The 16,483-nt window shown below is 37.0% G+C and overlaps 2 protein-coding genes across 5 annotated transcripts in view; both read left to right on the forward strand.

The window, feature by feature from the left end:
• The window catches only part of LOC109237534 (alpha-mannosidase I MNS4), a 21,023-nt gene extending 18,021 nt beyond the window's left edge, over positions 1-3,002 (forward strand). For 2 of the 4 annotated variants that reach the window (XM_019403849.1, XM_019403850.1), the window contains 3 exons: positions 184-254; positions 456-690; positions 2,108-3,002. In XM_019403849.1, coding sequence (XP_019259394.1) covers positions 184-254; positions 456-690; positions 2,108-2,350 — 549 coding nt within the window. In that variant the 3' untranslated portion in view covers positions 2,351-3,002. Of the gene's footprint in view, positions 1-183; positions 255-455; positions 691-1,536; positions 1,937-2,107 lie in introns of those variants that run through there. The other 2 variants (XM_019403851.1, XM_019403852.1) reach the window with 2 other exon arrangements.
• A 7,357-nt stretch (positions 3,003-10,359) lies between these two features.
• Positions 10,360-12,564, forward strand: LOC109237535 (pentatricopeptide repeat-containing protein At4g02750-like). The gene has a single exon (XM_019403853.1). The coding sequence runs from the start codon at positions 10,394-10,396 to the stop codon at positions 12,398-12,400; it is 2,007 nt and encodes a 668-aa protein (XP_019259398.1). The 5' UTR covers positions 10,360-10,393; the 3' UTR covers positions 12,401-12,564.
• Positions 12,565-16,483: the final 3,919 nt, after the last annotated feature.

Raw genomic sequence — 16,483 nt, forward strand, 5'->3', positions numbered from 1 at the left:
ATTGCACTTCGATAATCATCTGTACAAATACTGTTTCTATACCCCCCCTACCCCCCCCCCGCCCTCTCTCTCTATATATATGTATACACGCACACCCCACATTGTCGTCTTAATTATAATTGTTTTTTTTCCTGTTCCATGTATTTGGATACTTCTCTAATTAATATTCTACTATTTTTTCAGGTTAAGTATTTGTGGCTTCTTTTTGATTTAGCTGCTGGTCCAGATAACCTGGTTGAGAATGGTCCATACAAGTAAATCGTCTATACCGTTGCTTGTATTCATTATTTATGTTATTCTTTTAAGTTTCTGCACTGCCCTTCCTCCTTCCCCATGCGAAGAAAGAAAAAAGAAGAAAAGAAAATGCACCACTTTCCGTTTCTTTTCCTTATTTCTTTAAATTTTCTCCATCTTCCTTCTGCTCAATAGTTTTGGCATTTCTTTTAATTTTGAAGGTATATTTTCAGCACAGAAGGTCATTTATTGCCCGCAACTCCTCAAATATCCTTAGTACGTGAGCATTGTTCCTACTTCGGAGCATATTGTAGGAACAGCAATTTGATACTGAAAACTCATACACCTGAGAGTGCAGAAACTAATTCCAGTCACTCTCAAACACAACCTGCAGACTCAAGTTCCTTATCGCACTCCAGTTATCAAAGTTCCCCACCTATAACTGGTTTGATTAAGGTCAGAAATTTAAAAGGTTCTTATATTGACTAATTCCTATTGAATGTTTAGTTCAATCATTGGGAATTTGCTAACATGAAATCCCCTGCTTTGTACAGCTTGATCTTCAAGTTGAAATTTTACAAACTAAAGTTTCCTAATACTGCTTCAAATATCTGCAGTTCAATAGATATAATATTTTCTTTTGATGAAGATCAATAGATCATAAAAATTTTGTAGTTTGACTTGGATATTTGTTTGGTAGAAGAAATGTTAAAGTAATTCTTGTAGTGTGGGTGTGAAATTTGATTTGACTTGAAAAAAGTCACATGATAGATTAAGGTTGAATTGTTTAGCTAAGTTTGAAGGCTTGCAACCTTTTTCTGTGTGTGATTAGTACTATTTTTCTTATGATATGGAATACGATGGGTCTGATAATCCTCTCAAAGAGGTTGGTAATCAAAGTAGCATTTAAAGAGACCAAGCTGGCAGAGGTAGTGAAACAGGTAGCTCGTAGTGCGTGTGTAATGGATTGGGTAGGTGGATTCTATAGATAAAGGGGCAGCATACAGTATATTTGTATCATGGGGCAAAAGGTTGATGTTTATGGTCAAGGGTTAAGGTGCTTAATCATGCAATACTGGTGAAATATAACGCTAACTTGGGTGTCTATCATAAATAGGTACATCAACTTATCAAACAAAAATTAGTATCGTTTTTTTCAAAATAGGTGCACATCCATATTCTTGGATTAATCTCCCTGGAGAAGATAAACTAGTGTACAAATTCCTGTATGGGCTAAACTGCTAACTTCTCTAGTATTAGGGAGATCTTGTTTTTCCTTTGCATAATTATCACTATCTTCAGAAATGCAGGAAAAAAGACATTGGCATACTCCTACATTATGCACTAAATGAAACAAGCTCATGGCAGAGAGGGGAGGATGGGAGGTTTCTTGTGGTAGATTCCAATATGGACTTAAACTCCAAATTTTTTTAGTATTAGGGAGCTTTAATGTAGTGACTGTATTTCCTTTTAATCTTCCGCTCAAGTTCTCATAGTTCCTTTTTTGCTGGAATTTTGAAAGTTATATAAGAAGGGAAAGTAATTTTATTGGTCGAAATGTTTTAAATTCTTTGGATGTCCTAATATGGAAGATGTCACTTAAAATGAGGAGACACTCCATTTCTGAACCTTGATTTAATATCTTGTTCTATTTCATATGGATACCATGGCCAGTGACCCTCCAAACTGCTTTAGCAAAAAAAAGAAAAAAGGAAAGAAAGAAAAAGAAAATGATATATATATATATATATATATATATATATATATATATATATATATATATATATATATATATATGAGAGAGAGATATTTCCCATGTTACTGGAAGATCATTTTCACATGAATGCTGAGAGAAATTTGTTTTTCATGGTAGGGACTCTGTCCAGGGCTAACCCATGGACAAAGGTTTGGCATATCACTCACGGCTCCGGTGGATCCAAGTAGCGAGGACGAAAATTCAAGTCAAAGGGAGACAACTGAAGTTCAGAGTCATTCAGTTGTGCTGATTTCAGACCCCAATTCTGAAATTTCCCTATCAAGTCCCCATAATGATCACGACAATGATCCAGTTCGTGCGCCACAAGAAAAGAGCCCCTCTTCTAAAGAAAGCAGATAACCGGACACGATGTGTAATGGAATTTAGCCTTGTCCAATTTGCTGTCCATCAAAGGACTTCCCAGCATTGGTCATGATTGGGAAGGGGTTCAAGCTTCAACATCCTGGAAGGTGAAGTCAGGGTTCTGCTTGTATATGGTGATTTGGCTGGTACCTATCGCTACCAGAAGATGGGCACTAGTGGCAAGAGCTCGATTTGCTTTTTTCAGAGTGCCATGATTCTTAGAATGGTTTATTAGGAGTCACAGTCATATGCATAATACACATAGAAGTATCCTGCAAAAATATAGGAATCAGGAGGTGACAAAACATGTCTAACAAGGTGTCATCCAGGACTTCTTACTGTATACTAAGTTTGCTAACATTTAACTGTTGCGGCGGAGTTGGGTAAGACGGAATATGCTGGTGATCCCAGATCAGAGACAGGAAGAGTGACTAATCAATTTTGTACACTTGAGATTGCTACCACAAGGTATTGATTATGTTCCTTGGTCAGTTATTTTCTACGGGCAATGTGGTATTAGTTTTGCCCAAATTCAAGTTTGTAAATCATGTACTCCAATAATATCAGTCAGTACCAGATGGACTGCATTTTTGGAGTTTTCTGGACCATAGGTTTCTGATACAATAATGGAGTTTTTTAGAATTTGTTATACTTAAAGCCCTGTGTTAGCTCAAAATTGGCTTAATTTTGAAACAAATTCAGTTTGTCAAAACGATCAATAATTAAAATCGAACTAGTATAATCTATTAATGAAATTGGAATTCGTGAAAGCTCTGACTTCTCTCTAGATTTTCTCTCTCTAGAACATCCGCGTTGACGCGCTGATAGTAAACTAACGTGCGCCTCTGCCAGCATGGGTAGAGGGAGACCTAAGAGAGCGATTTCGCTCACAAAATCGATCAAGGAAATAATAAGCAAAACTACAGTTACTGGGAAGGATAAGGTGAGAGATAATGAGGAAATGCATAGCCCTCAGGTTTCAATGGAACAGTTGCAACAGATGGGTGAGATGTGGTCGCGTCTGCAAGGATTGAGTTCAACTCAATCGACTGCAATAGGTAGTGGAGGCCAAAATTCAATGCGTAACCAAACAAAGGTGACATCAACTAGGGCTCCAATTGTAGAGACGATTGAGACTGATATGGAGAATCAGATGAAAGTTGTAAAACAACTAGGTACAAATAAGCTAATCACGATCCAGGAAGTCCAGATCCACAAACAATTGGATGCTGAGCAGCAGAAGAACAAAAAGGAATGGGTGAACTTATTTGCTGGAAATAATTTTGCGGCAAGAGGTATGAATCTCAAATTTGTCGCACCTATGATAAAGGAAGTTGAAAAAGTAGTCGAATAAGATAGCGAAGAAGTAGATCGAGAAACGACAAAATGGAAGCATGCAATTGTTTTGTATGTAGTTGGAGACTCCCCCTCAATAGGAGCTCTTGATCGATTCATTGATGCTCAATGGAATTTCACTAGCAAGCCTAAAATCTACTTCCATAATGATGGATACTTTGTGGTTAAATTCAACTGTGTGGAAGATAGGGATGTTGTGCTGGTGTCCGGCCCACACACTATAAGAAATAAGCCTATCATTGTCAAAGCATGGCCGCCCAACTTTGATTTTGATACAGAAGTGCTTCAAACAATCCCTATATGGGTCAAGTTGCCAAACTTGCCATTAAATTGTTGGAGTATGGACTCATTTAGTAGAATTGGGAGTGGATTAGGAGTTCCACTCTATGCAGTTGAATGTACAACTAAAGTTGAAAGGATTTCCTATGCTAGGCTATTAGTTGAGATGGATGTCACAAAGGCCATGCCTAAATCGATTAAAGTCATGGATCCGGCTGGGAAAATCTTTGACTAACATGTTGCGTATGATTGGTCCCTGAATATTGCCCCACATGCCTACAAGTTGGCCATGTTTGCAGGAATGAGGTGAGAACAGCAAAGGCCATTCTTGTGGCCAAACAACAGCAACCAAAGCCAAGAATGGAATGGAGAAGAAGAGCAGAGCAAGAGAAGGTTGAAGCAGGTACTAAACAACAGCCTCCTAACACGATAAATGTGAAAACACAGCAGGAATTACAACACATAAGTCCAAATAAGGAGGATGACAAAATGACATCCTGGGGATAGCTAAAGGGAAAGCAGCAGCAAAAGGTGCTCAATCCAAGACAAGGGAAACAACAGGGATTAATGTAGTTAATGTGTTCATTCCATTAACTATTCCTATCGCTGGAGAGACACTAGACAACACTACTGGAGAGAAGGGGCAATGCAGTTATCAAGGAGATACTGGGGATCCACAACTCAAACAATCAACTAAATGAAGATCATATCATGGAATGTGAGGGCTGTAAATAAAGTATATAAACAAAAAGAAGTAAAGAAGTTTATACAAAATAATAATGTAAGTTTGATAGCAATACTGGAAAATAGAGTCAAGGAAGAGAATGCCAATAGAATAATCAACAAGATAGCAACTAATTTGAGATAGCGTGCAAACTAATTCTACCGTAACAAGGCTAGAATCTGGATATTATGGGATTCAAGTAGAGTGGAGTTTGATGAAGTTGCTGTGAGTGCTCAAGCCATTCATGGCATAGTTTGGATCCCTCAGCTACAAGTAAAGTTCACTTTGTCTACAATTTATGGACCGCATACAATTGAAACTAGTAAACCCCCATGGGAAGAACTGAGAAGTGTTAATAACTGTATGCAAGGTCCATGGTTAGCTATTGGTGATTTTAATGCAATAGCTTATATGGATGACAGACAGTTTGGGATCCCAGTCCAGGAAAATGAGGTGAGAGATTTTAATGATTTCATACAATCAAATGGCATGGCTGAACTACGTGCAGTGGAAAGAAGATATACATGGACAAATGGACAGATCTATAGCAGGATAAACAGGGCTTTAGTCAATGCTGAATGGCTTTTAACAGTAGCTCCAACAGAAGTAATGATATTGAATCCTGGTTGTTCTGATCATATACCTCTGAGCATACAATTCAAGGAAGTTGTGAAGAGGAATCCAAACCTTTCAGGTTTTTGAATTGATTAGCAGACCACAAAGACTTTTTAAGTGTAGTGACAAATGCATGGGGCAACTATACAGGTACTAAACACATGGAGGATATCTAGAGGAAACTTAAAGTGATGAAGGCAGCTTTGAATCAATTAAATCTTAGAGAATTTAGAAATGTGGAGGAGATCAATCATTATCGATGAAGGTTGCATGAAACTCAATCACAAATGGGGAACCACAATCACCATCACGAGCTGTTTACTGCTGAAAAAGAATTGCAAAGAGAGCTGGAGAAATGGAGTCTCGTGGAGGAGAGTATAACAAAGCAGAAGTCACGAACAAAATGGTTGAAATTGGGACAAGCCCACACTGCCTATTTCTTTGCCAATTTAAAGAATAGGCAAGCTCAAAACAGGATCAAAAGCCTTGTCAATGACACAGGAGAAATCTTACAACAACCTGATGAATAGAGAAGGAAGTGACCAGTTTCTACAAAAAACTGCTTGGTAGTGTTGCTGATCAACTACCAACAATGGCTCCTAATATCATGAAACGTGGGAATGGTTTAATAAGACAGCAACAATTACATCTGATAGCCCAGGTCACAAAAGAGGAAGTGTACCAAGCTTTTGAAAGTATAGATGATCAAAAAGCTCTAGGATGTGATGGATTCAATTCTCTTTTCTTTAAAAGAGCCTGATCTGTGATTGGAGAGGAGGTGACAGATGCAGTGATTCAATTCTTTACTAATGGGGAAATGCACAAAGCTATTAATTGCACTACAATTACATTGATCCTAAAGGTCAAGAATCCATCAAAGGTATCTGAATTCAGGCCTATATCCTGTTGTACTATGGTGTATAAACTTATATCCAAAATCCTCACTAGAAGAATGCAAGGTGTTATGGACAGTCTAGCGGACAAAAGCCAATATGCTTTTGTTCCAGGCAGGTTAATTACTGACAACATTATACTGAGTCATGAACTTGTGAAGGGTTATGATAGAAAAGGCATCACACCTAGGTGTATGCTGAAATTTGATATGAGAAAAGCCTACGACTTAGTGTAATGGCCATATATTGAGCAAATTCTTAACTGCCTGCAGTTCCCAACAAAATTTGTCAAATGGATTATGTGTTGTATATAGACTGTTTCCTACTCAATTATTATTAATGGAGATCACGTGGCACCATTTCAATCCAAAAAAAGACTAAGACAAGGGGATCCCCTATCTCCTTTCTTATTGTGCTAGTTATGGAATATTTCAATCGAAGTTTGAAGGGACTCAATGATGTACCTAAGTTCAAATTCTATCCAAGATGCAAGAAGCAGCAGATTATTCAATTGGGATTTGTTGACGACCTTCTACTGTACTGCAAGGCAGAACTAGAATCTGTCAACTTGCTATTCCAATATTTCCAACATTTCTTGCAGGTATCTAGTTTGGCTGCAAATGTAAACAAAAGTTCAATATATTTTGGAGGGGCGAAGCCAGAGGTCCAACAGACTATCTTACGTGCACTACAATTCACAAAAGGAGATTCCATTTAGATACTTAGGGATTCCTCTGAGTACTAAAAGGCTATCAATCATTCAGTGCAAACCTCTTATTGATAAAATGCTGGCCAGAATCAAGTCACGGACTACAAGATACTTATCATATGCATGCAGATTACAACTTGTAAAATCAGTACTTCTCTCTATACAAGTATTTTGGTCGCAGGTGTTTGTTCTACCAAAAAAAGTGACCCAACTGGTGGAGGCTACATGTAGGAGCTTCCTATGGACTGGTGGAAGTGAGATATCAAAGAAGACACTTATAGTATGGGATAGACTTTGCCTACCTAGGACTGCATGAGGCCTCAATATCCTGGATATATATGTGTGGAACTTAGCTGCTATCGAAAAATTACTGTGACATGTTTCCAGGAAAAAGGACAACTTATGGGTCAAATAGATTCACTCTTACTATATAAAAAGAGGCACAATGTGGGCAACAAAAGCTACTCAAGCTTCATGGTGCAGAAAATTCTCAAAGCAAAAGTAGTGTTTGATCAAAAGGGCTAACTGAAGAAGAAGTAGCAGCTATGAACAACTATTCAATCAAGAAAGTGTATATACTTATTCGTGGAGATTTCCAGAATACCATGGAGGAGATTGATATGTAACAATGCTGGATTACCTAAGTGGTTGTTTATTCTGTTCCTGGCATTACATAGGAGACTCCAAACAAAAGAAAGGATTGCTTGCTGGGCTAATTTAGATGACATGGACTGTGTCTTATGCTTGAAGGAAAATGAGGACATTGATCATCTATTGTTTGAATGTGAATATGCAAAACAAGTGTGGTCCAAACTGTTTATATGCAAGGCATCAATAGGAATGCTAGCAATTGGCAGCACGAAGTCACATGAGCAACTGAACATGCAAAAAAGAAAAATGCAGATCAAGAAATATATCGGATGACTTTAGCTGGAGGAGTATACCACCTGTGGCAAGAAAGGAATGCAAGGATCTTCAAGACTCAACTGAGAACTGCTGATCAAGTGACGAGACAAGTATAAGAGAGATACATCAAAGAGCACGTAGAATACATGAGCTAGACAGACGCATGTTGTTACTAAATTTCTATCCATAGAGGCTGTCTGTGGAGCAGTAGTGGGTTAGAACTGATGTCCAACAAGTTTGGGACCTAATGTCCAAACTGCTTGTTTTATTTATTCTCGGAGTTGTAAATATTTTGGGTGGTAATATAAACAGTTAGTTACCAAAAAAAAATAAGTTAGTTCCAGCTTGTGAATAACTATAACCGTGAGTTTTATATCAAAAGGCTATAGAGTAATCGAATTTAGAGCACTTTTTCCCCATGTTCATAGACTCTTCTCGGAGAAGTTGAATAAAATTGCAGAAAGTTGTATATAAAGAGGTTTGTATAAACCAATTATAATCTAGATGAGTTGAGCTTGAGCTTATAAGCATACGTCTTTGTTCATAATTGAGCAAACCAATTGTAGAAGTTACATGTGGTCTGGGGAAATGAAATCACGAAGAAAGCTCCCATTGTTTGGGACAAAGTCTGCTTACCTAAGTCTGTGGGAGGCCTGAATCTGAACAACCTACAGGTGTGGAATGCTGCTGCTATTGCCAAGATATACTGGGACTTGTCTCACAAACAAGACAAGCTATGGATCAAATGGATACATGCCTTTTACATCAAAGAGCAGAACCCAGGAACTATGCCTGTATCAAAGACTGCAAGCTGGATGGCGAGGAAAATCTTCGAAGCAAGAGATGTTATCCATCAACTCCAAAGACCACTGGATGCTAAGAAGAGTGCTATAAAACAGATTTATCTCCAACTGATACTAACCTACCCAAAAATTAGCTGGAGGAGTTTAATGTGTCAAAATGCTGCTAGACCAAAAGCTATTTTTACTATGTGGCTACATTGTCAAGGGAGATTATTGACTGTGGACAGACATAAGAAATGGGGGCTTAATGTGAATGATACTTGTGTACTATGTCAATTCAATCCTGAGAAAAGAGACCACATGTTTGCTGAATGTAATTGTGCTAGAAAACTATTGGGAAGACTGACTCAGTTGGCACAACTTCAGAACATAAAGTGCAGTACATGGAATGAACACCTCCAGTTTGTTTGTCAATACAAGGGGAAAACTGCACCAGCTAAACTCCTCAAGATGATCTACGCTGAGTATACGTATGTACTATGAAGGGAAAGAAATCATAGGGTGTTTGAAGGGAGTATCAGAGAACACACTAGGCTGGCAAGGGAGATTGCCTGCATGTGCAACTTTAGAGCAAATGAAAATGTAAAGTGTTTAGTTCAACAACTCTTCTTCTAGATGGGATTCATTGATAGAAATATAGATTAGGCACTTTGGTAGTCATAGTCTTTCTGTGTACCTCACTTTGAGATCTAGCTAGCTGGGAGTAGCCAAGTATGCTTTGTAATGTTGTTACTAGTGATTAATGATAAATTTAATTACCAAAAAAAAAAAACACTTGAATGTTTAACGAGCTGATAGAACAGTTTCAATGTTGGTTATGACAATGCTCATGTTTTTTTTATTCTTAAAATTAAAAGAAAAATTGGTTGTGTACCATAATACATCTCAGATATTCAGAAATTGAGAAACTACCAAAAGCATTGCCTCGCAACTGCTAAGAATGGTGTCTCTTTCTATCAAATTCTACAGACTAGGTAGACTTAGTTTAGTGTGCAATTAGAATTGGATGTGAGTTATAATTGACAGTCTACTTAAAGTATCTTACGATACCAATGATTTAAAGGCTAAAATTGTTTTTGAAAAAGAAATTAATACGGTTATAACTGACCGAGCACCCATTTCTAGATATGATGATCATCTCATCCTTCCCCTCGAGGCATTTTTTAGGAGTTTCAAATGTTAAAATACTTTATCATATAAAGATAAAATCTGAATAAAAATATCGTTAAAAATTCGAAAAAATTCCAGCATAATATGCTTGAGTTTGAATTTTACATATAAGATTCCAGCATAATGTGCTAGAATTTGATAATGTACCGGAGTTCCAACACAATATGCTGGAAGTTTATACACATGAGCTCCAATGTGCAGCATATTATGCTGAAACTTTCCGTGTGCCGGAGTTCCAAAATATGTTGGAAGTTTATATGCAGAAGCTCTATAATCCAACATATTATGCTGGATCTTTTCGCGTTTCAGCAAAATAGTGGCTATTTTTCAGTGACTTTGCAAATGTTGGCTATTTTTCAATTACCACTCTGAAAACTGGCTAGCCCGTGCTATTTTCACCAAAAAAATCGGATAAGAACCTGGCCTAGCCACCTAAAGTCGATAAAGCCCTAACCCAAGTCGTTTCTCTGTCACTAGCCAGCCCATTGGAGAAGCCCAATGAGAGCATATAAGAAAAGAACTTAAATTCATATGACCGTTAAGCCCCTAATTTAAATCCTTTGGCCCTTGGCGCCATGAAATGCAATGAATCAAACTGTTTCTCATCTCCTCCAAACCTGCAAAACCCTACAGAGCTTAAAATCAATTCACGCTCATTTATTAGTATGTGGGTCAATTGCCTCATCAGACCTTGTTCTCAACAAAATCATTCGTCTTTACTCTCGTTTTGGTGCGACGGATTATGCCCGCAAGCTGTTCGATGAAATTACTGAACCAAACGCTTTTCTTTGGACTTCAATGATTCATGGGTATGTTGAAAATTCTCAGCATATTGAAGCTTTTTCTCTCTTCCGTGATATGCGTGACCCATATGTTGTGCCATTGAATTTCACTATATCGTCCATACTCAAGGCGTTAGGACGGCTGAAATGGTTGAGAGATGGTGAGGGGATGTTTGGGCTTATCTGGAAATATGGATTTGGTTTTGATCTGCTGGTGCAAAATTCTATGATTGACTGCTTTATGAGATGTGGGGAAGTTGATTGCGCAAGAAGACTATTTGATGGGATGGAGGAAAAGGATATTATTTCTTGGAACTCGATGGTATCAGGGTATGTGAGTAATGACAGAGTCGAAGTTGCCCGAGAGTTGTTTGATAGCATGGTTGAGAAAAATGTAGTGTCTTGGACTAGTTTGATATGTGGCTATGTTAGAAAGGGAGATATGGTAGAGGCAAGGAATCTCTTTGAGGCTATGCCTAGTAAGGATTTGGCTGCTTGGAATGTGATGATTTCAGGGTACATGGATATCGGTGATGTGCAGGCTGCGAGTTTTCTGTTTCAGGCAATGCCTACTCGTGACACTGGAACACGGAATTTGATGATATCAGGGTATTGTAAGGTGGGCGAGCTTGAAAGAGCGAGGGACTACTTTGAACAAATTCCCTGTAGGAATGTGGCGTCATGGACTATGATGATAGATGGCTATGTTAAGTCTGGGAACTTGGACGAAGCAAGGCGTTTATTTGATGAAATGCCAGAGAAAAATATTATTACATGGTCTACCATGATCGGTGGCTATGCTAAGCACGGGAAACCTTCTGCTTCTTTGGAATTGTTCAAAAGCTTCAAAAAGCAGCGTCTTGAGATGGATGGGACTTTTATTTTGAGTATTATCTCAGCTTGCTCTCAATTAGGGATTGTAGATGCGGCTGAGTCAATTATGAGCAATGATGTGGGATCCAGGTATTTTTCTGATACACGTGTTGTTAACAGTTTGATAGACCTGTATGCAAAATGTGGAAATATTGAGAAAGCCTCGCAAGTGTTTGAAATGGCGGATAGAAAAGATCTGCATTGTTATAGTACAATGATTGCTGCATTTGCTAATCATGGCTTAGTTGAAAAAGCAGTACATTTATTTGAGGATATGCAAAGAGAGAATATAGAGCCTGATGAAGTAATTTTCCTCGGAGTTTTGAGTGCTTGCAACCATGGAGGACTTATTAATGAAGGTAGGCGGTACTTCAAACAAATGATTGAAGAATTCAAAATTCAGCCCACTGAGAAACATTATGCATGCATGGTTGATATCCTCGGTCGTGGTGGATTCCTTGAGGATGCCCATGAGATGATATTAAGTATGCATGTGGCGCCCACATCAGCTGTTTGGGGTGCAATGCTCGCAGCTTGCAGTATTCACCGCAATGTCCAGATGGCTGAAATTGCGGCGTCTGAGTTATTCAAGATAGAACCTGAAAATTCCGGAAATTACATTCTCTTGTCCAACATTTATGCTGATGCGAGAAGATGGCGCGATGTAGCTAGAGTAAGGGCAGTGATTAGAGAGCATCACGTCAGAAAAAATCGGGGATCTAGCTGGATTGAATTGGATTCTGCAGTGCACGAGTTTGTAATGGGAGATGTGTCACACGTGGCTGCAGACAGGATATACTTCATGCTTAGTCTACTGAACGAAGATATGAAGCTTTCAGGATATACCAAAGATAAAGATCGGAATCCAATTTCTGCTTTGTACCCCTCATTTCTATCTCTTACAATTGATATTGAAATTGATGAGCAACTGTTTTGACTGATTTCTGGCTCAACATGCCAAGGACCAAGGTACTTCAAATGGATATAGAATTTGAGTACTAGCTTTCTTTAATTTTGAAATTGTTTAGGATTTGTAACCTGGCCCTTAATGCAGTATTAGTTAAACATGCTTGTATGTTTTTTAAAGAATCAGTTGCAGCATTCATAGCGAACTTAGGAAGCTTATTGCTTCTGTGGAATACTGTATATTCCTTCAGTTGCTTTTCTCGTTATTATGAAGACCGATTCCAGGGTCTGTTGCTCCGTTGTCAAATGGCTATAGACAAAGATTTTAAGTCTACAAGTAAAAAAAACAATCAGAGTATTTATCCTCTAACTCCCTCTTTTTTCTTAATTGCTACTGATGTTCTCTCTGTTGTTGAACAGGCTTAGCGTCAAAGCTAAGTTTACTGGTTTTCATATGAAGTCCAAGGGACCTGAAATCTATCAGACAATCTCTCATATATGCAAATGACATAATCATATCATCATCATTTGGAAGAACTAGATATATCAATCAAATTGATCAAGATTTAAAGGTTATTCCTACATTCTTGAACTAAATGAAACGGAGGGAGTACTAGAATTCATCACGAGCCTAAAGTGTACTATGGTCAATCTCATATATGGAGCACAAGGATGGACATTCAAAATCAGCTTGAGTTACCGATCATATGGAGAGTGAAGAAAGGAAATTCATTCGTTTGGTGAGATAATTGGACATGGTTATGCTAAATTTGGAAATGGTTGCATATTGCAGACTAAAGACATGTTTCGTCTCCTTCTATAAAAGCCTTACGAAGGACATATCTTCTAAAAAGGTAGCTTGGTGCATAAAGTATCTCGCGTTCACGCCGCACCCTTAGAGTGTAATGTAGACAGACTACGTTAATGCAAGCATTAAAGACATATCTTCTACAACAATAACATACCCAATAAAATCTTGGGGAAATTACGCTCCTTGTCACTTGGCCCAACAGTCCATCAAAAAATGGTCCACATTTGAAGCCCTTACCTGATACAGCCCAGGTTGTATATAATCTGAATTTTTTTTCACCAGTTAGCCCACCCTATTTTTTTCTTTTCTTTGTTCTTCTTCTTCTTCTTCTTTCACGACTTTGCACCCCAAAGTTTCTCTACCATTATATATATTCTTCAATTCTCCTTCCATATTCAAAGTTGATAATCACTATTAAGATGAGAAGAAAAAATACCACTTAAGAGAATTACTATTTTGGAGTCACCATTAAAGGTCATTCGAAGCTTCAATTTCAAAATTGGATTTTTCGATTTTGTTAGTTGTTTGGATTGGGTGTTGGCCCAATTGATTGGGATCGTCAAGGGGAGTTCAAAACTCAAATTTGAAGTGATTTGGAGCAGATTTGAGGTAGATTTGAGTTGAATTTCAGAAGATGCGCAAAGAAGAAGAAGAACCAGTGAAGCTCCATTAATATGATTCATTTGTATAATAGTGTATAATATTGTATAAGTAACATATAATAGTGTATAAACATCTCTTATACATTATTTTATTTTATACAAGGCTGATACATTTCTTATTCCTCCTCCTCCTCCTCTTCATTTTTATACACTTTTATACAACTATATATATAATATACCTCTTTGTATAAAAGTGTATAATATTGTATAAAAGTATATAAGTATTTCTGACGAATTTTTTGTACGATTTTCACTTGTATTTTTGATATTTGGATCCTGTAAATAATGTATCAGCCTTGTATAAGTGAATCTGTTTCTCTTTGCAAAGTATACTTGATGTAGTTGTGCAGAATGCAGATCAGTACTGTGGATTTTCTCAATTGTATTTGATGTAGTTGTCTTGATTCATTTTTGTTGTTTGAGCTGTTTTCTGACTTCTAACCATAATGTGTAATGTCCTTTTATCTTATAGGTTAAAATCTGATGCGAGAAACCGCTCTCTGCAATAATTATTGCTATTCTATTCAGGAGTGCTTTGACACTGAATGAGCATATTGCTTCCATATGGATGAGCATCTAGACTTTAATGCAATGCTATTGGATTAATGCAGATCTTAGTATAAGTTGGACGACCTTATTTGGACAGGGTATCCCTTTTAAGTTTGGATCGTATTTCTAGCAGTGAAGGAAGACATTGTTGAATTTTTTTTTGCCTTGGAGAAAGAAAAGACATATTAAGGATGAGGCAATGACCTTTATATCTTAGCTAAGAATGGAGATTTCAATAGGTGAAGAAGGTAAGCTGAGAAAGCTATCAAGATGTTCATAACCTCCATTAAATGTTTTTGACCTGTGTATGGAAGGGTTTGTTGAATCCGGGCTTTTTTCCCCACACACCTAGATTGTATCGTGCAGGATGCTTTGGAGTTCTGAAAAGTTCTATCGGAAGGCATCTCTAAGTGGGCTAAAAAAATTCAGATCTAAGCTTATTGATATTTGGCTACACATTTGCAAACTTGTAAGTGGGCTAAAATAATGCAAGATCAACTTATGGAGTGCATTATTATGTAATTTTGTCTAAAATCTTCTACTAAAGATGAAAATTGATGTGAATTAAAAAGGTAAAAATAAGAAAGGTTACCCTTACTAGTGCTGTTGTCCGATTGTGTTGGTCGAGCTAAGTAACTTTTATCCGATCAGGTACATATTATCTGTCTTTTAAAACTTTTTACAATCTTACTTTTAATCATAAGAGTATTTGTTTAAACTAAGTTTTATCTCTCTTTGAACATTTCAATCAATTAACATTCCACATTGAAACAATAAGGGTAATGAAGAAGAAGAAAACAAGAATGACTTTTTTTTTTAACGTCGAATAAGCAAATTCAAATCTGATAAACTGATAATTGGGCACGGAGATACCAGTGTATTTAGACAGTAACCAAACAATAAGATCAGATATAAAAATCAATATTATAGGAATCATGATGAGCTTATCTCGCCTTTTTAGTTTTTCTTTTTTGCTTAATGTAGGTAGTAGCACAAGGCTCCAAGCTAACTTAATATTTTAAGCCTTAAAGTTTGCCTGAAAATTAAAAGATTAGCAAAGCACAAGAAATATTCTTAATTGCTCGATAAGATTCTCAATAATTATTCGATAAATGTCTACTAACCACCACTAGCTAACATGATAGTTAATAATAAAGCCTCGGATACTTTAATCTCAAAAGTCTCAACCCACTCCCCTTTGCTACAAATATTATTAAAGGACTCATAAAAAATACTAATGAAAAGTGAGTGATTTTATTTTGTGTCTCACACCACTTACACTAGTTGTGTGAGACCTCTTTTTATCTCAAATATTTGTGGACCCATATCTTACACATCTGGGTCCACAAAATTCTAGGACCTACACAGTTGTGAGACAAAAAAGAGGCCTCACACAACTAGTATCGGTTGTATGAGGCACAAAATAAAATTTTTCAATGAAAAGCTAACTACAGGTATCATTGGAATCGGAATCTTTCATTGTATTCCTCATCTTATTTCTGTGTGTAATAAGGCAATTCTGCAAAAATGACATGTTCATTAATGGTGAGATTCTTTAATGCATTCGCTGCACCTGTACTTCACTAATTCAGGCCTTTGACCATGTTTATTTCTCAACGGATTCAAAATTTAGAGTCAGTTAGTTTTTTATAATAGGTTCGATCGAACCTGCTTGCGTCTACTTTAAATGTGCCAAATGAACTGAACTTTTGACTTTTATCTCGAGGGAAGAAAACTTTTGGTTCGACAAATTTGGTCTTCTTTTTAAGCAACCGCTATGCGTATGTGAACTAAAAATGTGCGCCATTTTTTTTTCTATGTATACGAAATGAGTGAGTGAAAATTTGAATTTCTTGCTTCTTTTTTTCTATTTAAAAAAGTTGGGGTTAATCATTTTATATAATTTCATGTTGGATCATTTCAACGAAGAATTTAAACAGCTATGCCTATGCCTAATCCTTTTTATTAAATTAACTTGATGAAAATGAAGAGATCATCTTAATACTTGGTTCATCAATCACACTAATAATTTCAGTAGTTCACACTAAGATATTGTGCAATTTAACATTTCACTAGTTCCTATAGTAGTATT

The sequence above is a fragment of the Nicotiana attenuata genome, unplaced genomic scaffold (assembly GCF_001879085.1).
Source record: "Nicotiana attenuata strain UT unplaced genomic scaffold, NIATTr2, whole genome shotgun sequence".
Lineage (NCBI taxonomy): Eukaryota > Viridiplantae > Streptophyta > Magnoliopsida > Solanales > Solanaceae > Nicotiana > Nicotiana attenuata.

Coding starts and splice junctions, on each gene's coding strand:
- LOC109237535 (XM_019403853.1), top strand. CDS start 10,394: ATGAATCAAACTGTTTCTCATCTCCTCCAAACCTGCAAAACCCTACAG.